Source organism: Peromyscus maniculatus, chromosome 6, assembly GCF_049852395.1.
Source record: "Peromyscus maniculatus bairdii isolate BWxNUB_F1_BW_parent chromosome 6, HU_Pman_BW_mat_3.1, whole genome shotgun sequence".
Lineage (NCBI taxonomy): Eukaryota > Metazoa > Chordata > Mammalia > Rodentia > Cricetidae > Peromyscus > Peromyscus maniculatus.
The window spans coordinates 101,570,553-101,597,703 of NC_134857.1; the positions used below are offsets into that span (position 1 = coordinate 101,570,553).

Below are 27,151 nucleotides of genomic sequence, written 5' to 3' on the forward strand. Positions count from 1 at the left end.
TTGAATAGATTCTCACAAACTCAGGATTTATGCTGAAATAGCAGATTTCTGAAATTTATGCAACTTTAAAAGTTTAAGTAGTAAGAACTGAAGTATAGATATTTTGGGCCGTTTTACATTCCCGTTAGCTCTCTGCTTCTATCATACACATTATGGAGTGTGGGGGGATTTTGATTGACATGGACTGCTGAAGTCTTGTAAAAGTCACCATTTGGGAGTTTAGGAAATTTGCGTGCACATTTTTTTTTCCTAGTGGTTGGTTGGACGCAGGGCCTCTTGCCAGGCAACGCTTTTCCACTGAGCTCTGAATCCATATTTGTCATGCACAAACGATTTAGAGTTTAGAGTGTACAAAGTAGTTCTTGTATATTCATTTTCTACTTGCTATAAAATTCTTTAAGACATAGATAATACAATTTTTAATGTTTATGACTTGAAGTTGGAAGAGATGAGAATTAGTTTCACAAGTATTTCGTTCAACAGTCTGTTTGCACAGTTCAAACTTCACTTGGAAGCATTTACTAGGTTTCCATGAAATCAGTTAAGCTTTTGGAATTGTTTCCAGTCCTATGTTTCTTGTTTACAATATATAGACTTATGAAGCCACAGCTTGTTTATTACTTAAATATGCTTAAGAACAATTTCCCACAATCAAGTACTCTAGTAATAATAGCTCCCAATTACTGAGTCTTCATGCCAGGCACTGTGCTAAGTACTTTCCATGCATTACTATCTAATTTAATTAAATTACCAGTTGCAATCTGTTATTAACTATACTTTATATTACCACTAACTAGAGAATATTCATTTTGGTGCATGGGAAAGTAGTGTATAGGATCTTGCAAAGTGCATATTGTCCAGACTTTCTCAGTGTCATAGTTCAATTATGAAAGTGTGATTTTAATTTTAAACATCTTTTCAGTTGTTAATGTTGCCCCTTTTAAAGTTTTAAATGTAAGAAAAGTTGTAAAAACTTTCTAAAAATTAGTACATTTAGTATAATGCATATTTCAGCCCTTTTTCTCTATTTGTGTTCATTTGTGTGTTAACAGACTTTCTAAGTCTTATCTAAAAGTTAGAAGCCTTTTTCAAAGAGGGTTTACAACTTTGAGTTGCTAATTTGACACAAATTGTTCTGTTTTTAAACTTGTTGGGGTCTTTTAATTCTTGAAGTCTTTATCAGTGACTTATCAGTGACTGACTAATTGTCCAGTTTACTAAATTTAAAGGTGCCATAAATAAACAGAAAGGCTTTATTATGTAAACTGCAAAGGTGATAAAGTTTGGTAGACTAATTAGTAGCCTTCTCAGTGATACATAAAAGATCTGCCCAAACAAGGTAGATGAGTTTTATTCATTTTTGTTAGTTGAAAGGGATAATTTAATGTTAATGACCAAAAATTGTCCTGGGTTCATTTTGGAAATTACACAACGTCCTGCTCCCCAAAAAGGTGTTTGGTGAATAATTTGAGATTTAAAGCAAGTTTAAGTATAAAAAAAATATGCTTAAATAATTTGAAATTGACAAAGACATTGAGTAAATGAATCTTAAAACTGTTAAAAGGTAATGAGGCACCCTAGTTACAAAATCAGAAGTAGTAGCAGAAATAAAAGTTTCAGGCCTGCAAGGTGGTGCAGACCTTTAATCCCAGCACTCCTCGGGAGGCAGAGGCAGGCAGATCTCTGTAAGTTCGAGGTCAGCTTGATCTACTACAGAGTTCCAAGTACACAGAGAAACCCTGTCTGAGAAAAACAAAACTAAATAAAAGAAATACAACTTTGATTTTTGTTTTATGTAATTTTGTACCTTAATATAATTTCATATGCTTCTTTTTGAGAATATTTTAGGGATAGAATTTTAAGCGATTTTCCCTTAAATATTAAAATCTAGTTAATTTTGTGTTTTCTATAAAATCGTTACAGTAAACTTATAAACCGATTCATTACTATTCTTGCTAATTCGTTCATTTTGCAGATAGTTTGAAGTAGGCCATCCCTAATATGCTTACTGTGGTGGAAGCAAAGAATTCTCAGTTAGCAAATGGTTATGGTCTTGATTGTAGTCTTGGCAAGGAATCATGGGATAAGGCATCTATTTGAACTATATCAAATACAAAGTGAAGATTTCAGATACTGCAGGACTACTTGGATTCTGCTCTGGTGTGGTGGTGGTGGTGGTGAGCTTTCTGACAGTGATTTTTGAGCTGACAGAGAAAGTAAACCAAGGAGAAAGGAATGTCCAGGCAGATGAAACATCATGTGGTAGACAGGATCCTCAGCTAAAAAGATGAAGCCGGGGCTGAAGTAGAGATAGCTCAGGGCCTATGAGAACACGCTGTTCTTGTAGAAGAACTAAGTTTGGTCTCCAGTAGCCATGTCAGGCAGCTTGCAACTGCCTATAATTCCTGTTCCATGGGGATCCAGGCCAGCTTCTCTGGCCTCTGTGGGTGTCTGGACTCATATATACACACATACACATAACCAAAAGTAAATAATAATAAAAATAAGTAAAACATGAAATAGGATAGAATAAGAAAATACACAGATATATCACATGGGCGTTTAGAATTGTGTTTGTGAAACAGATGCATTTGTACATGCACTATACACAAAAATAACATACTCAATGTGTATACTAGTCATGGAGCATAATTACTTCATGCTGTGGGTTATAGTAAACAAAAATGGTCTGAAAATGAAAAGGGTGTGTGTGACAAAATGAGAGTCCAGATGGTTTTGCAGAGGCAGGTGGGAGCCAGCTATCATTTGGAACCTCATAGACCATAGCATTTACCTTTGCCCTTTTGAAAAGTATTGAGCAAAGAAGGAATACTAAGAGACATACATTTTAGAGGTTCATGGCACAAAATGGAAGTAGACAAATCCTTAGGAAATAAGTCTAGTAGCTTAATAAGAAATAATGATAGTTCATCAGTGTAGTAGCAATAAAAGAGTGGATAAATTAGAGAATTGTAATTGGAAACCAAAAATCTATTATGTCAGATGTAGTATGAATAAACAATGTATCTTACATATAACAGATATTATGACATGAAACTTTCTTCTGTTGATTACATGGAGGTCTCAGTTCTATCATTCTGAAAGTATCCAAATACTCATAGCATATTTGGAAAACTTCCTAATGATGTTTGAGCTCATTTATTTCCTTTTTTTTTTTTTTTTTAAATGAGACCAGGTCTCTACATAGTCCTGGCTGTCCTAAAAGGCTAGCCTTGAACTTGCAGAGGTCTTGCTGCTCTGCCTCAGGAGTCTGGTATTAAAGGTGTGCACGCCACACCAGGCCTCCTCTCACCTGGCCCTCTTCTTTTGTTTCCTTTATGATTTCAAGAGCTATAACCAAAATTCGGACTTTCAATTCTGGAACAATTAAATAAAGATAAAAGACAAAAACTTTGAGCTCCAGTAGATTGGGATTAGATGTCTTAACAGAAAACCCTTTTTATTTTGTGATCTCTTTTAATCTTCATATGAGCCTGTAAGTTAATTGTATAGATTACACATCTGGAATTACATATTTGGTATAAGTTTTTTCTTATACCAAATATTGCCCTTTTTACTATATCATCCTAAAATTAAAAACAAACAAACAAATAAATAAATAAATAAAAGCAAGCTCTCATAATCACAAGTTTATTTGTCCAGTCATGGTATGTGAGATTACTGGACATTCTTTGAGCTTCTTTCAACAAATAATCTTGACAAGTTTTGATAAGCTGGATACATGTGCATGTACATGCATTCTTGGAAATTGACGCTAATGGAGCCAATGTGCTGACTGGACACGTCTGTATCATTCTCCCATCTGACTCTGACAGTAATCTCTGGAGCAGGTGTGGTCAGTATGTTCTCCATAAATGAGCAGAGTACAGTGAAGAAATGATTTAACAGCTCCTGAGGTCATGTAGTAAGCGGGAGATGACGATTTGGGAAACATTGCTCTCAAAATATATTTCATCTTTAGTTTTGAAGACAATTCTCTAAAGGGAAAATATGACCTTCTACTAAGTGACGCTTTGAAAGTATTTTTACAATTAAAAAAAGAAAAAAAATCTGTATCTTAAGAATTAAAGCCAGAGGCCAGAGAGATGGTTCAGCAGTTAAGAACACATCTGCTCTTCCAGAGGCCCCGGGTTCAATTCTCAGCACCCACATGACAGCCTACAACTGTCTGTAACTGCAGCTCCAGGGGGTCTGGTACCCTCACACAGACACACACATGCAGGCAAAACACTAATGCATGTAAAATAAGAATAAATAAATTACTTTAAAAAGAATTAAAGCCAAGTAATTATGAGCACAAATTTTTACATTAGAGCTTATCCAGGTTTTAATTTCAGTTATCAGTTGAGAGGATATATGCATTTTAGCCTCTAGACCTCAGGTTCCTTGCATTGTGAAGTGAAGAGAAAGGTAGCTTGCACATCCGAGGGTTTGCTGATCATAGAGAGTTGTCAGATTGTAGACATTTAGTGGAAGATGCTGTCATTAGTAGTTGAGTGTTTTCTAAAACTAGAATGCTGCTGAGCTGGGTTGGGGCTGTTTGTGAAACCTGGTGTGATGTTTCTTGGCTGACACAGTGTTTTCCCCTCTCTTTTGTTTTTTGTCCCCTGAAGGATTTCAGTTTTTCTGACTGTTAAATGAGAGGATGATTGCTCACAAACAGAAAAAGGCAAAGAAAAAACGTGTGTGGGCACCAGGCCAACTCTCTGCTGCTGTTACAACTTCTGAAATGGGGCTCAAGTCCGTAAGTTCCAACTCCATTTTTGATCCGGAATACATCAAGGAGCTGGTGAATGATATCAGGAAGTTCTCCCATATGTTACTATATTTGAAAGAAGCTATTCTTTCAGGTTTGTCCACTGTTTTCTCAGTATTCTTATGGGCTACTTTGTAAAACTTGAGTGCCAGCCTAGTCATGGATAAATATGTATAAAATTGCGAGAACAGGGCATTCTTCATTACTAATTTTATGACTCTCCCCACCATGTTAAATGCTTCCAATGTAAACCTTTTTGTAATCAGATAACAGTACAATACATAATAAAAGCCTTGGTAAGTGTGAGGGAACAAGAGCACAAAAGAAAAACTAGTTTTGAATTTCAAGCAGTTGAATATGTTTTACATTAGCTGACCTGAGAACATTCCAGTTTTAACACTTCTGCTAACATTTACTGATCTGTGATAGCAGACTACATTTGTAGTTTACATTGCTGATACTTTTGTCTAAATTTGTTCTTCATATTTTTGCCAAAATTTAATCCAAGCTGACTTTAAGGAATTTTTTTCTTAATAATAAACTTAATTATATTTTGATATCTGTAATCTTCTAGAAATAAAGCACAGAATTTATTTTCTTACCTAATTAGAATGGATAACGAAACATGAGGCTTCATTCTCCTGAAGCAAAGAACTGTGTATCACTGGCTTGATTGGAGAAACTAAGACTTTCAACTGTTAGTGCTACTTTAATATACACATTTGGTGTCAGTGGCAGTTAATGGTCCAGACCATCCTCTTCTTTAGTGATAAATAGCAGTTCACAGTGGCATCTCCAGACAGAGAGAGTGAAAATATAGATGACCCTCTTGGGCCTGCATAGACATCAGATTTCAATAATTATGTTGGAGCATATAACTAAAGCACTTGTTTTCTAAAACCACATCTTATGTTTGTTTTCTTTCTGACTTAACTGTCATTTTCAACTTAAAGTTTCCAAAAGAATTGGACTGAAATGAAAGGTTCAAAATTTTAGTACTTAACATTTGCCATCATGTAGTATTCTTTGAGATTGTGTAAAAATTATTAAAGAAATTGCTCACAATCCTGTTTATTCTGATAGCTTGATCTTCAAATCTGACTGTGGATGACTGAATTGCTGGCGGTAAAGCTGGAAAGATACCCTAACCACATTACTATCCCACAACACATCTCAACAAAATGACACTTTCCACTTACTCGAAGAAGTATGGCTTCATAATAAAGCCTTATTTTTAACTAGGTTACTTTTTAAGTTGTCATTTGTATCTTTTTGATGTGTAGTCTATTACTGGTTGATTTTAATGCATAGTCTATTACTGGTAGGTTATCTAAAATGATATCTTAGGTAATATATTATTTACCTCAGCTTATGGTAGGGTATAATTTAATGTTTCCAGTTAACTAAGTTTTTGTTAATATAAATGAATTGTATTAGAATTTCTATTGGTGTTTATTTTTCCTAGGAAATTTATATTCTTTCAAATCTATATCTTATATAGTTTTCCATTGTATCACAGATTTAAAATAGTATTTTTAAAACAAGCTGTATCACTTTTTATCTAAAAATTTGAGTTTCAGTATGTGAGTAGACAATCTAGAGACTAAGAAAAGTCTCACCAGTCCTTAGTAAGAAGAAAAAGGTGGTTATAAGATACAGAAGGAACTACTCTTTGAGATAAAACGGTTCATGTAAGCCAGGTGGTGGTGACACACACCTTTGACCCCAGCACTCAGGAGGCAAAGGTCGGCAGATCTCTGAGTTCGAGGTCAGCCTGGTCTACAGAGTGAGTTCCAGAACAGCCAGGGCTACACAGAGAAACCCTGTCTCAAAACAAAACCCAAAAAAGGTACATGAGGAAGTAGATTTATTCAGTGAAATTTAATTTAAATATTGGTATGAACATTATTCTTTTAGTAAGAAAGTACTTAATAGATGGTCAGTACTACCACAAAAGGTTTTAAATGAGTGATTTTTGTTTTTTAATGAAAAAGCAGCATCTAGTAAGGTGGTTCATAGGATAAAGTACTTGCCTCACAAATACAGTAAGAGTCTGGATGCTCAGAACCTATGTAGAAGCCAAGCAGATCAGTAGCCACCAGTAGTTCCAGCACTGGTGGAAAGACAGGACGCTAGGGACAAACTGGCTGGCTGGACTACCATGACTGGTAAGATACCCTCAAAGTGGAGAGAGCTCACAGAAGCTACCTGGGGTCGGTCAACTGGAGGCCTCCACACACAGCACCCACACAGGAACGGATGTGTATGAATGCCTGTAGAGCGATGGAGAAAGACTGAAGCTGAACATGGCTCCATATTTATTTATCTTCAAGTTTTGTGATGCATTTAACAGAGTTATCCCCTCTTTCCCCAAGACTCAGATTTTTATTGTGAGTTTTATAACAAATGTTCATTGATCTCCTGAGTAGAACTATGATGCTCCATTTAGTTGAAGAACTAATTGGAAGAAATAAGTTGTTATCAAAGACCTCCGTGTTCCTCACAGATAGGAGATATGCAGTTTCACTCCAGTGTTCTCTCCCTCCCTCCCTCCTCCTCTCCTCCCCCTCCTCTGCCTCCCTGTCTCTCATCTCCTGCACATGCTCTAGCTGACCCTAAATTTACAAATAACTCCTTAAAGTGAAAGACCTGAGGACCGAACCTGTACTCTGCCTGAGTTAAATGATAGAGTTTGATTTTCCTTCCACTGCTTATCTCCAAGGTGAGGCTCCCCTGTAGTCCTACGCAAGTAGCAGGTGTGGAATTTTAAGTTTGAGATTTCTATCTAGTGTCATTAAGGTACATTATGAATAATTATAGGGATAAATTGTGCATCTTATATTAAAAGGCTGAAGGTACTCACTTATGTACATGTACTTTGCATTTAATTATGTAGATTTATATGTTTAATTGTAGATTACCATATATGTATATAAGTCCTATTTCAGATTTATGCCCCCTCAACCCCCACCCAGGTCTGTAGGAGTAATCTATTCTGCTTTCCAAAAAAACAGATTCACAGATGTTCTCCTAGTTTATGCAGTACTTTTTAGAAAAGATTTATTTTGTGTTTATAAGTTGTTTTGCCTATGTGTATACCACATGTAGTAAGTGCTCACATAGGCCAGAATAGGTAGGATGCTCCTGGAGCCTGGAGTCATAGATGTTATGAGCTACCTGATGTGGGTGCTGGGGACCAAGCCCAAGTCCTCTGCAGAGAGCAGCAAACACTCCTAACTGCCAAGCCATCTCTTCAGCTTTTTAGGCTGTAATTTTAAAGTATGCTTACAAAATCTAGGAATTTTAAAATTTTGAGACTTTTTAATTACATAGAAGGAATACTGCAAAATACAATGTTTGAAAGTGCAGAATGATATAAAATATCTCTGTGGGAAAAACAAGTTGTGATTGTTCTTATAACTTTGCTTTTGTTTATATAATCTGATTTTTAGTGGATTTTAATGAGCGTTTACCATGGTGATTATGGTGCTTTGTTCTCGGTAGTGCTGTGCTGTGTGGTCTGAGACAGGGACTTAGTGTGACACTCAGGTTGACTAAGTGGTCACTTGAACTAGTGCCTCCTGCCTGAGCCTCTTAGCACTGGAGATTACAAGTATACACACTCCCCTTTCTCCCTAGCCTCTCCACACCTTTCCTTTTTTATTTTTTAAATAGACCGGGATTGAAGACACATGTTTATTATGAAGTCAGGCATGGTGGTGCATACCTTTAATTTTAGCACTAGAGATGAAGAGGCAGGCAGATCTCTGAGTTTGAGGACAGTCAGGGCTTCATAGAGAAACCCTGTCTCAGAAAAACAAAAGAAAACCAAAAAACCAACAACAAAACATTTATTATGAGAGTCAGATAAACTAGTTAAATTGTCAAAACAACAAACAACAACAAAAACTTGGAAGCTAGAGAGATGGCCCAGTGGTTAAGAGCACTGGCTACTCTTTCAGAGGACCTGGGTTCAGTTCCCAGCACCCACATGGTAGCTCTCAACCATCTCTAACTCTGATTCCAGAGGATCCAGTGCAGACTTCTAAAAGTATCAAGCACACTAGTGGTGCACAGATGTACATACAGGCAAAACACTCACATAAATAAAAGTATAAAGTTAATTAAAAATTTAAGTTAGCCAGGCAGTGGTGGCACTTGGGAGGCAGAAGCAGACAGATCTCTATGAGTTTGAGGCCATCCTGGTCTACACAGTGAGTTCCAGGGCAGAGAAATTCTGTCTCAAAAAACCAAACCAAAACAAACTTAAAACCAAATTTTATTTTGTAAAAACACAACTCTTAAAGTGTGACTTATAACAAATCCTAGGTTCTAGATTTGACAGGGCCATAGTCAGAAGAGGTAACATTAAGTTTCTAAAGCAAATTTTATTGACTAGCAGGTGTTAAATAAAGCGTTAATAAGTTAAATAGCACAGTCTGTTGTGATACATTCTGCATGAACTCACAGTGTCAGTTGATATCCTAACTTGTAGGTTAACCCAGACTTTTTTTCCCCATGTGATATATAAGGAGGATGTGTAAGATCTTTCTCAGACTGTAAATTTTTACCATCAGTAGCTAATGACAACCTCACAGTCGGCCAAATTTGTAAGATACTGGAAACATTAAGTTGCTACCCTTGCTGCTCTGTATCTGTCTCCTAGAAGTAACTATCTTTAGACGTGGTTTCAAATCCGTATCACTAAGAGAAGTTAAAGCGAATGTTAATTGGCTGTGGCTTAGTGACTAAAACATACAGTAAATCTCTAAGAAATGAGGAGTGGAATGTAAGTAGCTCATTTAGTATACTGGTATCAGCTCTTTTGCTGTTTTGGTCTTCTACACTTGCCTAGAAGGAATTTATTGACTTTAACAGCATTTATAGTAACAACTTATATATTTAATGGAAGTTAAAGCCTGCTAAATCATGTATTGCAGAATAGCTATTATTAGTCTATAATCTCTTTAACCACATGGCAGTTTATCATAAAGATTCAGAGCTTGGATGTGTGGTACGTGCCTGTAACCCCAGGACTTGGGAGGCTGAGGCAGGAGGATGGCAAATTCAAGGTAACATGTATAGCAAGATGCTATCTCAGTAAAAGAGCTGCAGACTGTAGTTGGATCCCTGCCACAGTCCTCACCATGCTTCCTGCTGGTTATCTGTCTACATGACTCCATTACTACTTGTTAAGAGGTAGAAGAAAGCTGCTGTTCCTCAGGGTTCAGTTGTCCTGTATCAGTAGTCATTACAGCACAAAGTTGAAGTTTGCTCCTGATAAGTTCTGACTGCTTTTTTCCTTTGTTGTTTTTGCTTTGTTCCCTACAGAGGTCAAGCTGAATTAACAAAACCTTTTTTTTTTTTTTTTTAAAGAATTGGTCAGTTTTTCTTTTTTTAATCAAGGAAAACACCATGATTTTTTTCATGTATTTACTCAAGCATTTCCATGAAGTGTTTGCAATATAAACACTGTGGTATTGTGTCAGTGCCTGAGAACCAAAAAGTAGAGCTGGCTGGTCTGTTTTCACTAATTACTTTAATGTACTAGGAAATAAACGGCAGAAATGGGTGAGACAACAAATTAAAGTTCGGTTTGTCACGTTAAAGGGGTAAACACACATCATGGCTGTTCTAGGAAACTGGTCTTAAGAGCAGTTAAACTTCCTTATGTTTGCATCTGTAATTCCTTTGTAGCCTAAATCGAAGGGCAGGCATTACATTTATAATGTGACTACATTCAAAGTTGTTCTATATGATAGTAAATGTAAGTTGACAGGTTCAAAAGTATTTTAGTGCAATATATTCCGATTATTTGATTTCTGAGTTATTTACTAATGTTGATGTTTTTACAGTAGAAGGGAATTCAAGCTTTACTGTTTACTTTAAGTGCTGAGCCATCTTTCCACTGCCTCAGGTCTGATTTTAAAAAGCATCATTCTCACAGCTAAGTCCCATGTAGGCTTGGGAACCGACAGCAAAGTAAAACTATTTATTTATTTATTTATTTGTTGGTTTTTCGAGACAGGGTTTCTCTGTGTAGCTTTGGAGCCTGTCCTGGAACTCACTTTGTAGCCCAGGCTGGCCTCGAACTCACAGAAATTCATCTGGCTCTGCCTCCCGAGTGCTAGAATTAAAGGCGTGTGCCACCACTGCCCAGCTACTGTTTCTTTTTTATTAGCCAAAATATTGTGGGACCAGGCTATACATATATTTGTTACTAAATAATTCTCTGTGAAGCATGTCTGTTTTCAAAGGCATTGTATTTGAATGGATTTTGGGTTTCCTAATAAGGATCTGATTTGTATGCATTAAGACAAAAGGAAGTTTCATGTTTATTGGTGGATCTTCCTGGCAACCTTGTGAGGTAGGTAGAGGAGACACTGGTATCAGCTCTCTTTTACTGATGATGAATACTAGTCCAAGAAGCCCAGCGTTTCATTTCAAAGAAGTGGCGCCTGGGCTTGGATTTTTGAGTCTTAAGTCCAGAGGTTTCTACCACATACGGCAGTCCTCTCACACTTTTGCTTCAGGCGATCTTGCCACTCTTCTTTTGTTTGTTTGGGCTTCTTTCTTTTTTTGGAGAGGAGGTAATTAGTGTTGCATAAAGGAACTGTTTAAGCTCCTTGGACCTTTTGAAAAGGTGCCAGTTGCATAGTAGGATAGGAGACTTTTACTTCATAAAAAGAATTTGAGGTAGCCTTATTAAAAGAGGGAAGGAAGTTTGGTGTAAGTGAAACTCTTCTTGAACAGTTCATGGTACAGATAGTTGAGGGCTTGCTAATTTGTGAAGTTTCTGGTGAAGTATTATCAGGATATGCTAATGTCCTAATATGAATCTTCATGATTAGCCTTTTCTTTATATTCATTTCTATTGATTTATAGGCACTTTTAGATGTATTAAATTATAGGGACTGGAAGTTATTTTAAGTAACTCATTTACTACCTTTCAGAATGTTAATTTGGAACAACTTCAGTATCTGTAAGGGCTTCTTGTGTTAAAATAAAAGAGTTTCAAGTTGGTAAACGATTTATGCTGGTAGTTACTGGGATGTGCTGCAGAAGTAAACCAAAAAGCCCTCTAGTAGGGAATATACTGCAGGTAACTCTTAGAGAATCGTGGGTTTGACTCACAGTGCACAAACGGCTCCCAAGGCTTTGGCATGTGATAGGCAGCACGTGATGATGAGAGTGTGTGCTAAAGAAAAATTGCTCACACCATCACATCACAAGCTCCAGAGGAGAGAGAAAGGTCTGGGCTCTCACAGTTGCCTTCCCTGGCACTTCCTCCTAAAGTCTATGCTCGCTCCCAGAAGTGCCACTCTGGGACCACTTCTTAACAGATAGGTCCCTCATCCTCACATTTCTTTCTTGATAGTACTGTGAGTAAGGGGAATATTTGGTGGGTATGGGAGAATATTTTTTGTTTTTTTATCCTGAAGATAGTTTTTCTTTATGGTTATTATCTTTCATTATTTCTGAGAATATTTACATAATGATGAGATAACTGACTTTCCAGTTTTTGTTGTTTAAAAGCTCTTTCAATAGTGGTGGTGTAACAGTAAGAGCATGAATTCTGGAACTATATACTCTAGGTTCAAATTTGGGCTCTACAGTTTAATAACCTGATAAATTTAGTGTGCTTCAGTATTCTCATCTATATAATGGTTTGTTTGTTTTTTAATTGTCTACCTAATAAGACTGTGGAACATTCAATGAGACAATATTAAATATTTTGAGACAGTATTTCCTTTAAATATATTTTTGGAGCAGGGGTCGTTTCAAGACAGGGCTTCTCTGTGTAATCCTCGCTGCTTTAGAACTCACTCTGTAGCCCAGGCTGGCCTTGAACTCAGAGATATGCCTGCTTCTGTCTCCTGATCAAAGGTGTATGCCACTACACCCAGCATCCCTTAAATATTTTTAAGCATGCCTAATCTATACTAAGCACTTGCTAATAAATACTAAACATTACTGACCATTAGTGCTATGCAAGATTATAGAAGGAAAAATTCTATTAATATAATATTTAAGATGTTTGTGTTTTCAAACTTTTGAGCATTATTTCACAGTTTTAAAGGCAGTGTGAGTATACGTTCAGGTTCACTTGGGATGGTGATCCAAAAATAAGTTATGTTAGTGTGATTGTAGACAGCACCTTCTCTTTTTACTCTAAAAAGCATTTTGGTTTGGATGAGAAGTTACATGGTTACAACCTCACAGATCTGTATATTCTGACCAGAAGTGGCCCTTCGTTAAGTTGTGGGCCCAGAAAGAACGCTGGTAAGAATACTGGACCTGCTGAAGCTTTTGTAAGAGTATGTAGAAGTCTAGATTTCTTTTAATGTTCGCCCAATTTTCATCATTAACTACTAATTTAGCTTTTGTGAAAAGCAAAACTTCACTAAAGACCTGTAAATCTTATAAGTAAATTATATCCCAGTTTTTGAATGTACAGATCAAATGATGCTTCTAACACATATACCATAATTAATGTAGAGAACCAATTCTAATGTGGGAACTTAACTTTTTAAAAAAATTTGTTAATATATCAGACTTTTTAGGGATTTTGAGTTTGTTACTATATATATTAAAAACATAAGGTAGGAATGAATGGTCCTATTTAGTTGCCTCCAGAAGTCTGAAGAGTATGTTTAGACTAGGAAAAATGAAGACGTAATATTAAATTGGTAACACTGTGGTAGCCTTTGAAATCCTTTTTTATTGTTTCTTCCTTGTCTTCATGTTGTTGTTGTTGTGTGTGCATGCATGCATTTGTGTGGGTGCCTATGCCACAGAACACATTTGGAGCTCTGAGGACAACTTTGGGGAGTTGATTCTCTCTTTCTACCTTTATGTAGGTACTAGAGGTTGAGTTCAGGTTGCCAGGCTCTCAGAGCAAGCACCTCTACCCACTGATCCATCCCACTGGCCCTAGTTTTGTTGGTTTTGGTATTTTGTTTGTCATTTGTGACAGGGTTTCTCTGTGTAGCCCTGGCTGTCACAGAACTCACTCCGTAGACCAGGCTGGCCTTGAACTCAGATCTTCCTGCCTTTGAAGTGCTGAGATTAAAGGCTTGCACTACCAATGTCTAGTTTTTGAACAGGGTAGTATGTAACTCCAGCTGACTTCAGACTCGCTATGTAGCTGAGGATGACCTTGAACTCCTACATATCTTTTTTGCCTCCACCTCCCAAGTGCTTGGATGAAGGTTTGCACTAGTATCTCTGGTCCTGGTTTCTGAAAGTGCTAAGAATGGTGTAATTACAGCAGTTAAAAATGAAACTGAATGTGTAGTGGCTGAAGTATGGAGCCAGTGCTTTACCAGAAGTATCTTCATGTCTTCTCTAGCTTGGATTTCTTGAACTTTGCAATGTAAATTAATTTTTAATTGTTTTGTTTTCCTTTTAAAGACTGTTTTAAAGAAGTCATTCATATACGTCTGGATGAACTTCTCCGTGTTTTAAAATCTATAATGAATAAGCATCAGAACCTTAATTCTGTAGATCTTCATAATGCTGCCGAAATGCTTACTGCAAAAGTAAAAGGTAAGGAAGATGTCCTAAGGGTGGGCTCTGAGGGCAAAGAGGATCCACGCTGACTGTATGTCCACCCTTATGGCGTTGCAGGATTTGTCTGAATAAAGAATTTTACATATTTTGACATATAAATATTCCTACCAATTCACACCTAAAGACTTCTTAAAAGTAAAAACTAATAGGCATGGTAAAAATTCATACTTCTACCAAACAACCAATGTTTGAAACTTCCTTTTTGTCAATGAGTTTACCCCCTTTTAAGGTTGTTTATTACTATCTACAGACCCTTTGCTAAGTGAAGACAGTAGTGTTAGAAAATGGTCATTTGTAGTGACTTCAGATGGAGAACAGCAAGGCTGTTTAGTATGTGAAAAGGAAATTACAGTTTTAATCAGACATGTGAGGACATATATAATACTAAAACAGAACTGAGAATTAGGACATTGGCCTCTGTAATGACAGCCACTTGAAATTGCTGAAATTATTCTGGACTACAATATATAAGAAAGGCTGAGTGGAGGGAATATTAGCTAGATTAGGAAATTGTGAGAAATAATGGACTAGATAAAATTGCAGATGTGAGCTTGAGGTGGGCCATGGTAGCTGGTAGGATGCCAGGCATTTGTCAGGAGGTGTTTGAAGATGAAGAAGATGTTGTAAGGGCAGATGAAGGCTGACAGGAAACCAGGGTCGGAGAAGATGGACAGACTGGAGGAAGGGCTGCCAGGCAGCAGGAAAGATGGAGGTTCAGAGGTGCAGGCTTTAAGAAGTGCTCATCGGAGTGAACTAACTGCCAGTGACCCGGCAGCACGGCTTCCAGTAATGCACTGTAAAAGTGGTGTGTGGACAGTCAGAGGTACCCCGGGCACAGCAGGCCACCCACCTGTGCTAGTGAAGGAAAGACTCACCAGAAGGAGAGGCTCCCGGTCCAGCAGTTGGACAGATGAGGTGTGGGCACAAACAGCTACTGTGCTGGCAAGGGTGAGGCTGCAGAGGGCCCTGTGGGAGAACTCCTGGGTGAAGAACCTGAGGATGCTGAATATGCTCATATACAGAAAAGGCAAGAAGGCAGTGTCGAGGGAAAAGGCAGAAAGGAAGTAAAACCTTTCAATAAAAATGTACTCTATCTCCCCCCACCCCAACACACACACACACACACACACACACACACACACACACACACACACACACACACACACACACTTCTTTTCTGACTTAAGATTTTTCCTGTTTGCGTGGTTTCCTTTTTTCTATTTGAAGTGGAAAACGGGTAGCTTGTTTTGTGCCTTTTAAAATGTGCTTAGTAACCAAATTTGTTTTCAAGTAGATTGTTTACAAGTGCCATTTAACTTTACTTAGATATGGAAATTTGTGTCTATAGATAGTAAAATTTCCATGCTTGGAAATAGGGACTTAGTTCAATTGTTGTTAGTGGCTATTGTGCGTAGTCAGGATGTCCTGGGGAAGGAGTGCACCAGCATGTGGCTGGTGTCCACATTCCAGAAACAGACCTGAAGAGAATGCTGCTCTTAATGTAGAAGTCTTTTGAATAGTATTTCCCAAGATGGCTGTCTTATACTCAGAATTATTGCCACTATTTTCCTGTGGATGAAATTGGAAAGAGGAAACTAAAATTCATTTGTTGGTAACAAACTCTGTTTCTGTAAGATTCCAGTGAAACCAGAGAATGTTGAAAGGGTTTTTTGTTTTTGTTTTTGAGGCCCTCCACAAAGACTGAGTTACCTGCAAAATCGAGGTTAGATCAGAATTTATTTAATAGTAATTTAGTTTAATTAATAGTAATTTAGAAGGCAAGGAATAGGTAGAAACCATTTCTCTGAATGTAGGAACCAAGAAGTCTAAATGTGCTGATATTTCCATCTTTGGTGCAGGGGAGCCCTATAAATGTACATTCCTATTTTCTCCATTTGGGGAGAAACTTCAAGAAAAACTATTGTGTGATAGGATCAGAAAGGTGTAGGAATGTAGGAATCACCTAGATCATCATCCAGTCTTAGCTCACTAGTTACATTTTAAAAAACCCCAGTGACCTGAGCATTAACTGTCAAATGAGTTTTCAAAAATTGCCAGACTATTCAAATTTTAAAAAACAAAACATAACACAGAAAACTGAGGGCTATGTAGACTGTACACAGAATAACTGAGGGCTGTGTAGACTGTACACAGAGTAACTGAGGGCTGTGTAGACTGTACACAGAGTAACTGAGGACTGTGTAGACTGTACACAGAGTAACTGAGGACTGTGTAGACTGTACACAGAGTAACTGAGGACTGTGTAGACTGTACACAGAGTAACTGAGGACTGTGTAGACTGCACACAGAGTAACTGAGGGCTGTGTAGACTGCACACAGAATAACTGAGGACTGTGTAGACTGTACACAGAGTAACTGAGGACTGTGTAGACTGTACACAGAGTAACTGAGGACTGTGTAGACTGTACACAGAGTAACTGAGGGCTGTGTAGACTGTACACAGAATAACTGAGGGCTGTGTAGACTGTACACAGAGTAACTGAGGGCTGTGTAGACTGTACACAGAGTAACTGAGGGCTGTGTAGACTGTACACAGAGTAACTGAGGGCTGTGTAGACTGTACACAGAGTAACTGAGGGCTGTGTAGACTGTACACAGAGTAACTGAGGACTGTGTAGACTGTACACAGAGTAACTGAGGGCTGTGTAGACTGTACACAGAGTAACTGAGGGCTGTGTAGACTGTACACAGAATAACTGAGAGCTGTGTAGACTGTACACAGAGTAACTGAGGGCTGTGTAGACTGTACACAGAGTAACTGAGGGCTGTGTAGACTGTACACAGAGTAACTGAGGACTGTGTAGACTGTACACAGAGTAACTGAGGACTGTGTAGACTGTACACAGAGTAACTGAGGACTGTGTAGACTGTACACAGAGTAACTGAGGACTGTGTAGCCTGTCTGTGTTGCTACAGGTTTGAATTCACACAGTGTATCTAGTTCTAAAACAGAATCTTTCCTGTGGCCTTTTTTTTTTTTTTTTTTTTTTTTTTTTTTTTTTTTTTACTGTAAACATGGAATTTGCCTTGTAATAACTTTAAAAAGAACAATTCTTAGCTTTCTCCCATTCATTCTGGCAGTGATTTGTAGTTCCTGTGTCTCTTTCTGTTTCCAAGCAGGAAGTGCAGTTGACAAAATATTTGCAATATGGTAAGAGAGATACAGCCTATTTTTGAAGCAGATAAAGATGTCTTCGGATGTCAGTAATTTATGATGTACTTAGTATTTTCAACTGTTTAGGTCAGTTTTATTGATAATACAAATGAAAAGAATTTTTTTGTGTTTTTCATCTCTATATTGCCCTGTATTCAAAAATTGGCAAACAGAAAAAGAAAAACTTTAATTACACACACATTTTTGAAGCTTCATCTTTCTGTTCTATAAACCTAATTTTTCAACATGTAGTTCATTCATACAGTCAAAATGCAGGTGGCTTAGAGGGTATTGCTTTTTCTGACCTTAGCCATTCATTCTAGTCCCGAGATAGATCATGACTGTCACTGATTTCTTTTGAATCTTTCCAGAGATACATTACCACATTAAACAAGCAAACGTGTACAGTTCTCCTTTTTAACCTCTTTGCTATACAAATGATAGTATTCTTCTGCTTGCTCATTCGTCTGCACAGAAGGTGTTTCTCAGTTCTTTGGTTTTTATTTAATTTTTTTCAAAGCTGTATGGTTATACATAATGCTGACAGGCTGTAATTTAACCAGCTCATTCCTGTAGATGTTAACATTGTTTCCTGCTGCTGCTTCTATGTGAAGCCCTGCAAATTCTTAGTCCGTGTATTGAGAGAGCTTGTGTGCTTGTAGTTTGGGGTACTGCCAGATGTCCTCAGGCCCTGCCCTCTGCTAATATGAAAGGAGCTGATTCCCCTGCCTTCGACAGCAGTGCTAGTAATCAATATTCATTACCTGGGCTTGTAGTGAAAACTGATATGTTGGTGTAGGTTTGATCTGTATTTTCTCCATTTTGAGTGCAATTGAGTATGTTCCAAGAGTCATTTGTACATCCTTTTATTTGAATTGGTCTGTGTCCTGTTTTTCTCTTGGTGTTTGATGTTTTTTAAATATGAACAACTTATAGAAATTTTGTATTTCTAACATTAGCTATTTACTACAGGTTATAACTTGACTCGTTCTGTGCTTTATCTTTTATTTATTTTTGCATTTTAAAGCATCAGTCTTTTTTAATAGTTTTATTTTATTTTATTTTGTTTTGTTTTTTCGAGACAAATAGTGAGTTTTAGTTATTAGAATGGCCTTCCTTACTCTGACGTTTCACCATTCTCTAGGTTTTTTTTCCTAAAGCTTTTATGATATCACTTATTAAATTTAAATCTGAATCTCAGAGAGGCAAAATGTATTCTTTTAAATGAAGCTAGTAGTAGGAATGAGAAGAAAGGAAACATTTTAGAAACAAAACTCTGAGCTAAGCAATGTATAGGAAAAAGCAAGAGGAAAGTAGAAGAAACGTGTGAAAGAAACTATTGTAAATGTTGGTCTGTAGCACCTGGAGAAATGGTTCCTCGGTAGTATAGGAATGATAAGTTCTCTGGGGCTAGTAAGATATAGAGGGAGCAGCCAAGATACGATCTGTGGGAGGTAAGACTGTCTGCTGATGGGCACAGAACTGAGGTAGGGGCACATATCTACTGAATTCCAGGCTTAATGTCTGTTGCTCGTTCTGTCCTTGATGTGCTGCTTTGATGTAAAGAAAGTCAATTTAGATCATCTTTCAGTACTGGAAGTGGTCAAGGTCAGACTTGAACCCTTGTCTGAAACCCCAAAGCTTTACTCTTCCATGTATTTTAACAAATAACTTTTAAGAGAGTAGAATATTTCATGATAGAAGGAAGTGGTTAGTTTTGTAATAATTAGTAATTATAGCTAATGTTATTTAGGTTGTTAAACTCTTTACATGGATGACCTCACATAATCAGCACAATTCTGAGATTAATAAACTTGTCAGATCAGCTCTCCCTCAGCAGATAAGGAGGCTGAAGTGTCCTGAGAGGTTTGTCCAAGGTTGTATGCAGAGTAAGTGTAAAACAGCTGAAAGTGAAGATAAGTAGGAGGTTGAAGACTAAGTAAAGATGCTTTCAGTTTTCACTATGGAAAGTGGATAGTGCTGTTTGAGTGTGGTCTTCCAAGGTCATTTAGTTCCCACAGCACCTTCTGAAGTTACAATTCATCCCACTTTATAAATGAGGATACTGGGACTAAGATGTTAGTGTTTCATGTATTGTAAGAGAGAGAGCGAAGACTTGGCCTAAGTGGATTGTTTGCCGAACCTATCTTCTTACTTAGGAGTCAGCAGTGAGAGCTGGAGGGCTCTGTGTGGTCTGTGACTTCTTCCTTCAGCAGTGTTGACTGAACTCGACCAAGCATTGACTGAAAAAATAATGTTGGTATGGGGTTCTGAGCGAGAGAATGAGAAGGAATAACTTTTTTGAAATGGAGCAGGAACAACAAGAATAAGGCATATAGAAATACAGAGCTGCTTTGAAGGGGAGGGAAAGGCAGTCATTGGAATTCTCATTGGGTGACTGAAACCTTGTTCGAGTAGGGAGGAATACAAGAAAGATGTATCAAAATAATTACCTGTTCATTACTTTTACAGTCATTATAATGATTATTTCTATCTCCCAACTGTATTTAATGTCATGAAAAGATACCTATAGGAAAGGAAGAATAATTATGAAAATTGGGATAGTGTAATAAAGTACTCTCCAGTGAAAAATTAAAGTGGTTTTGTGGTCGAATGGACATACAGCAAGCTGCTCCTGTGTTAATGCTACTGCTTAGTAAATGCTGCTGCATGGACAGTCCTGTTGGGATTCTCCTCTCTGCCTGTCCTCTTCTCCTTGACAGACAGATTCCGCTGTTCTGTGTATTCATTTCCACTCTGTTCAAAGTAACTCTAATTCCTCTTTGTATTTGACCCATGGGTTATGTAGACAGACGCTATTTAATTGCCAAGTGTTCAATAATTTTTCAGATTTTTTTTTCTTCTAATCTGATTCGATGTAGTCAGAGAGTATATTTTGGATAATTTGAACGATTATATTTATTGAGAGGTGTTTTATGGCTCATAATATGGCTGTGTTCCTAAACATCCACTTGATAAGAACTTGTGTTTTGTACATTTTGCTTCTGGGTAGAGTTGTACAAAAATGTCTGTCATGTCAAGTTGGTTGATGAATATCATTCAGTATTCTGAATCCTTCCTTATTTTATATTTCCTGTCACTTATTGAGAGAAGTATTAAGATGTCTTTCACTGAGAATGGTTCCATTTTTCATTGTGGTTCTGTCAGTTTTTGCTTTATGAATTTTGCAGCTCTATACATTTATAAATATGTACATAAATTTATAAAATTGTTATGTCCTCCTGCTTAACTGATCCTTCAGATTATAACATTTTAAAAAATACCTCTGGACATGTCCTTTGGAAATCTACTTAGTGTAGTATGAGGCAGTAAACTGAGGCAATTGTAAGCTTATCATGGTTAGTTTCTTGTCTGTCAAAAATTACTGCCTATTAGCTGGGTATATTGGCGTATGCCTTTAATCCCAGTGCTAGAAAGGCGGAGGCGGGCAGATCTCTGAGCTCAAGGCCAGCTGGTCTAAAGAGCGAGTTCAAGGACAGCCAGGCTACACAGAGAAACCCAAATCCTGTCTTAAAAAAAACAACAAAAAGATGACTGCCTTTTGTTGCCTAATAATCTGATGTCTTTAAAATGGTTTCTTCTTCAGTTTTGTACAGGATTTTGTTTTGTTTTTTTAGTTATTTTAGGCAAAAGTGGAGTCTGTTTCTCCAACTTGACCAGGGCAAAGATCTAGAAACATTCTTATTATTTGCACTGACCGATTCTTAAGTTTTTCTTTTTTTCTAAGGGATATTTAGAAAAATTTGAAAGGTAGGGACCTGAGTGTCTCTACCCTGTAGTCTACAAAGGTGTATCTATACAATAATTCTTCTGGTTGTAATTTCAGGAGTTCTTGCTTTCTAACCTAATTTGCATATTTCAATAAACTTCTGAAGTAATAAATTATTATTATGAAATAATAAACCTATGAAATCTGAATCTTTGGTAATAGAGCTATTTTTCAAACTCCAGCCAAGATTTAAAACGACTTGTAATGCAGAGGGTAGCTTCCTAGCTTCCTCCCCTGTCTTGTAAGCAGAGCATGCAGGAGGGGCAGTGCAGGGACCAGTTGCTTCTTACAGAGTAACATGGCTTACTTAAATTTAAAAAAAAAAAAAAAGCCCATTCCACCTTCAGATTTTACCTTGATAAATTGTGTCATGGTTTTTAATACTTGTACACAGAAAGAAGCTAAAATAAGAACCTTTTCAAGTTGTATTTCATAATATTCATTAACAACATGCAAAATGTCAGAATATGCGTACTATAAACAAAACCAGCTCTGTTAGTTAAATGTACCTGTTAGTTAAATGTACCTCAGAACCCAAGAGCCTGTTGACAGGAAATAAAGCTATGTATAATAGGATTTTAACTTCTCTAACGTACTGTTTTTTTAAATGTGATGCTGTGTCATACTTTCTATGGTGTGCAAAATGTATCTATGTCTCCAGTTGTTTATAGTTTATATTAAATTTGTACTTCTTAGTCACTTCAGTAGGCCAGCATCTTTAGTTGTTTTTTAAAATGCCAGAGTAGTGGGAAGAAAGTAACACAGAACGCTCCGTAAAGCGGCCAGGGCCAGTATGAACTCTGTGACTCCAAGACTGATTAATTTCACAGTCACTGTTTAGATGTGTTGGATTATGTAATGCACACATTAATCGGCTGCAGTTCCAGCTACTTCTTTGCAAACTGATGCTTTTGCATGATTTCCTTAATAAGGAAATCTGCCCATTTTGTATATTAGACTTTAAGTTTCTGAACCTTCTAATGTGTTTTGAAGTTGTAGTGATTAAACAAGGAAATGACTTGGTATAAATCTAGTGTTAAACCTACTTTCTTCCACCACTTACTGCAACTGATCTTTGCTTATAGCTGTGAACTTTACAGAAGTTAATGAAGAAAACAAAAACTATCTATTTCAAGAAGTGTTTTCCTCCATTGAAACCTTGGCATTTACCTTTGGAAATATGTAAGTAAAGACTATCACTTAAGTTAGTGCACCTGAATGTCTTAATAAGAATATATAGTCCATAAATTTGTGGAAAGTATGAAACATAAAGTACTATGTAGTATCACAACTTGACAAGGGCTGCCTTCTGTGATGCTTTACTCACTGTACGTGCAAGTATCTGTAGAACTCTGAGTAGCAGCCTCTGTTTGCAAGGGGCTGTGTCTGGTTTGTGTGATGAGATTCCTAGGTGTTTCTTAAAGCAATTTATTCTAGATGTAAATTGAAAGTAAGAGACGAGACATGTAATAACTTGTCTTTTTATTTCCATGCTTTTCTTAACCTCTCTGGACAGCCTCACAAACTTCCTTATGGGAGATGTGGGCAATGATTCAGTACTGCGACTGCCTGTTTCTCGAGGAAGTAAGGTAGGCCCAGTCTTCTGAAAGCGAATTCTCTAATATTTTTAACTTACTATCACAGCTGCTTTCTGATGTGAAGCTTAGTATTTATCTGGAGGGGTTAAACTTTATAAATTACCTTACCATTTTGAGGCTAAACAAAACAGATTAGTTCATTTTATATATGATAAAATGGTCAGCTTCTGTAGTAGTAATTTGGTTATACTTTTCTAAGTGATGCTGTATTAAGAAAGCAGCCTAACTATTCATGAATTTGATGTTACAGGGTCCAAAACTTGAGTAAAGATCTTTTTTGGGGGAGTGGGGCGATATGGGTGTGGGTATATGTATTATGAGCATGTGGAGACGAGATGGACATAGACAGTAGCTTCCTTTATATAGAAGGGCAAACTAAGGTTAGGTAAGCCTAAAAGTGCAGTCCAGTGTCATCCACCTACTAGAACTGAACTTTTAGACCCTGGTGTCTTTGATCCCTTTTGCATTGAATCTGCAAATCCTGTATTGCCCAGCAATGTAGATCAGATTTGTCTAAGAATTTATTTAGCCGTACACCTTTAGTCCCAGCACTTGGGAGGCAGAGGCAGGCAGATCTCAATGAGTTTAAGCTAGCCTGGTCTACATGGTGAGTTCCAAGCCAGCCACAGCTACATATGAGACCGTTTTTTTTTTAAACAAACAAAACAAAACAAAAAACAGTCAAACAAAAAAATTTAGCAACTGGGATGATATTTTTAAACACTGTCTAATAAAGTATAGCAATTACATGTAGTTCTTTAAATTTAAATTGATAAATAAAATTAAAAGTTCACTTTCTAGTTGATTGGCCATATTCTAAATGTTTGAGTAGCTATATGTAACTGAAATCTGCTACATATATATATGTACATAATATAATAGGCATGGCATTTTTATCACAGGAAATTTTATACTAAGCTGCCTAAAAAACTTGAAAAGATGTGTACCTGTGATAAATGGCAAAAGATGGCTAGATGTTCTCTTATGCTTGAAATCTATTGTAACTGTTTCTTTAACTTCTGAGCCTTTTTAGAACTGTAGAATTTGAAGTTTTATGTGGATTCGTTGATTTTTAACTAATCAGATAAAATGAGTTTGTTCTATATTAAATCTTGAGAACTACAATTCTTGCAATGTTGTGGTATTTAAGCAGACTTCTTAGGCCCTTTGAGTGTTAAATACTTGAAATTCTTGAGCAAGAATTATGTCAGCACAATAAAATCGAGAACAGAATTTTGGAAGCAGCAGTTTGTTGTTTTCTGGTCTAATCTTAAATTTGTTTTCTTCCATGTGTTAAGTCTTTTGAAAACATTTCTGTGGACTCGGTGGACTCACCCAGTGAAAAAGGTAGTGTTCAGGATTTTATTAGATATTTTGCATTTTCTCTCAATAAGTATTTTGTATTGCTTAATCTCTTTATACTTTGTAATCTAGTGTATTCATTTTTAATATAAAATAATATGGAAAGTTTAACATATAAAACATAAAGGCGTGCAGTGGTGGTGCACGCCTTTAATCCCAGTATTCGGCGGGCAGAGGCAGGCAGGTCTCTGAGTTGGAGGCCAGCCTGCTCTACAGAGTGAGTTCCAGAATAGCCAGGGATACACAGAGAAACCCTATCTCAAAAAAACAAAAAGTGTGTGTGTGTGTGTGTGTGTGTGTGTGTGTGTGTGTGTGTGTGTAAAGAGAAACTTTGAGTAGATGATGTGATGATGTAAACAGATCATAATTACATACAGATTGTAACTCAAATAATAGAAATACATATTAGTATAAAAATACAGGGGCTGGAGATACGGTGACTCAGTGGTTAGAGCACTCACTATTGCAGAGGACCTGGAATAAGGTTTTCCAGCACACACATGGCAGTTCACACCCCTCTGTACCTCTAGTTTCAGGGGATTATTCCTGCTTCATGCATATGGTGCCCACCAGACATACATTCGGGCAAAACATATATGCACATAAAGTAAAAATAAATACATTTTTAAAGATTGAAAATACAGTAAAATTTTAAATAAATATAAACAATAGCATTTTATAGACTTATCCTTTGAATTTTTAGCTAGTTTTTGTTGATTAATTCCTAAGGATCCAAGTACTTTGTTTTTAGAATTATTATGTGCTCGTACTTAACATATACTTATTTTGATGTTTGTAATTTCAGGAAATTTCTCCCCTATAGAACTAGACAACTTACTGTTAAAGAACACTGACTCTATAGAATTGGCTTTGTCATATGCTAAAACGTGGGCAAAATATACCAAGAACATAGTGTCGTGGGTTGAAAAGAAGCTCAACTTGGGTGAGTTCTCTGTTAGAGCATCTGATTAACTTTAAAATGTTAGTACTAACTTGTTTGTGATTTGTTTTCTGCAGACTTTTAAGTTAATTAGTGTTTATTTCATTTTAATAAACAGAATTTTTCTTGCGATAGGCTTTCTTATACTAAATATACATACTAAACATTTTTTAATAGGCACACAAAGACAACACTGTCTCTGCCTTTAGAGAGGCCTTACTGTGATGGGTGAGGAAGTATAATCCATAATAGTAAAAGCAGAGGAGAGCAATAGTGGATGCATAAGCAGAAAGAAAGGAAGCGTGGAGAAACAGCAGCTCAGTAGTTTTACAGCTGAGAAAATGTTTTCGTATCTGTCACCTTACCTAACCCCCTAATACTTGGAAAATAGTCAAGACCGGATTGTTAGGCCCATTTTCTAGCAACTTTCCTAAGGGGCACAGCAGATTTGCTTGTGAGCATGTGGCGTATTTGGAGGGACGTAGGAGTCATCAGTGCCTGTGCTCAGCCCTCACTGGGTAGGTGTTGTTCTGAGAGGTGAGAGTCATGCATGTGTGTCTGCAAAGTTCCCCAGTTGATTCTGATGAGCAGGTAGATTAAGAATTGCTTCCTTATATCATGATGCATTCTAATATGTGTGATCACCTTTAATTGAAGAAGCACAAATAATTTTAGAGTGTATATATAGAGAAAAAATGTTAATTTTTGTCTTTAACCTTTTCAGAATTGGAGTCCACTAGAAATATTGTAAAATTGGCAGAGGCAACTAGATCTAGCATTGGAATACAAGTAAGTGTTCTGTGAACTCCTCAGGTTCTATAAGAGACTACTCAGTTAAACTCCCAATCAGCTCATAGAAAAAAGAATTTATTGAAAGAAACTTAAATTTAAATGGCTATTCCTTATGAATGAAACTAGAGTATTTACAGTGTTGTACAAATACCTATTTTGAAACTAATTTTGCTAACTAGTTCATAATTCCAGTAGTTTTCTCCATAGATAAGTCATTTTACTAGAGAAAGGAATCTAAAGTTGTCTTTTTGAAGGACAGGGATATATCTAGGTCTCTAGTGCTATTTTTTTTTTCTGACATGTAACTTTAGAGATTGAGCTGCAGCATATCAGGCAGGGGCCTCTAGAACTGCTCTCACACACCTTCCCTTTCCACTTGCAATTCCAGGAGTTTATGCCTCTGCAGTCCCTCTTTACCAATGCTCTGCTTAACGACATACACAGCAGCAACCTTTTACAACAAACAATTGCAGCTCTCCAAGCCAACAAATTTGTGCAGGTAAAAATGAATACATACAGCATAGTTTTAATGGAATACAATTAATATATTTATTAATATATTAATATATAATATTTTATAAATATAAAACGACTTCTTTTTACTCTCCTTAATAGCCTCTACTTGGGAGGAAGAATGAAATGGAAAAACAAAGAAAAGAAATAAAAGAGCTTTGGAAGCAGCAACAGAATAAACTGGTTAGTATAATATTGGAGTTAGACCTGCGTGTGTGTGAACATCCAAAGTCACCTGCAGTAAATACACCATCTGTCTTACTCTGGGGTCCCTAAAGTGCTCTCGTATAATAATCTTTTTAATGATTTTTTCTGTGTAGCTCGAAACAGAGACAGCTCTCAAAAAGGCAAAATTGCTATGCATGCAACGGCAAGATGAATACGAAAAGGCAAAATCTTCCATGTTTCGTGTGGAAGAGGAGCAGCTAAGCTCAAGTGCTGGATTAGCAAAAAATCTCAACAAACAACTAGAAAAAAAGCGGAGGCTAGAAGAAGAGGCTCTTCAAAAGGTACCATTTTTGTTATGTGAAACTTGAATCGGTATACTGTGCTTAAGATTTCACCTCAAACCTTCCCAGGAGTTGGGTCACCAGGAAAGCATACTCGGGCTGCTGGGCCTCACCCCAAGTTT

The 27,151-nt window shown here is 36.9% G+C and overlaps 1 protein-coding gene across 7 annotated transcripts in view; it reads left to right on the plus strand.

Annotated features, from left to right (window-relative positions):
• Window positions 1–27,151, plus strand: part of Arhgap29 (Rho GTPase activating protein 29) — a 67,809-nt gene that overhangs the window by 15,335 nt on the left and 25,323 nt on the right. For 6 of the 7 annotated variants that reach the window (XM_076574895.1, XM_076574898.1, XM_076574894.1 and 3 more), the window contains exons 2-11: window positions 4,635–4,871; window positions 14,192–14,326; window positions 22,401–22,497; window positions 22,832–22,904; window positions 24,212–24,260; window positions 25,081–25,218; window positions 25,940–26,004; window positions 26,396–26,506; window positions 26,623–26,703; window positions 26,841–27,029. In XM_076574895.1, the coding sequence (XP_076431010.1) occupies window positions 4,667–4,871; window positions 14,192–14,326; window positions 22,401–22,497; window positions 22,832–22,904; window positions 24,212–24,260; window positions 25,081–25,218; window positions 25,940–26,004; window positions 26,396–26,506; window positions 26,623–26,703; window positions 26,841–27,029 (1,143 nt within the window). In that variant the 5' untranslated portion in view covers window positions 4,635–4,666. Of the gene's footprint in view, window positions 1–4,633; window positions 4,872–14,191; window positions 14,327–22,400; window positions 22,498–22,831; window positions 22,905–24,211; window positions 24,261–25,080; window positions 25,219–25,939; window positions 26,005–26,395; window positions 26,507–26,622; window positions 26,704–26,840; window positions 27,030–27,151 lie in introns of those variants that run through there. The other variant, XM_042279822.2, reaches the window with a different exon arrangement.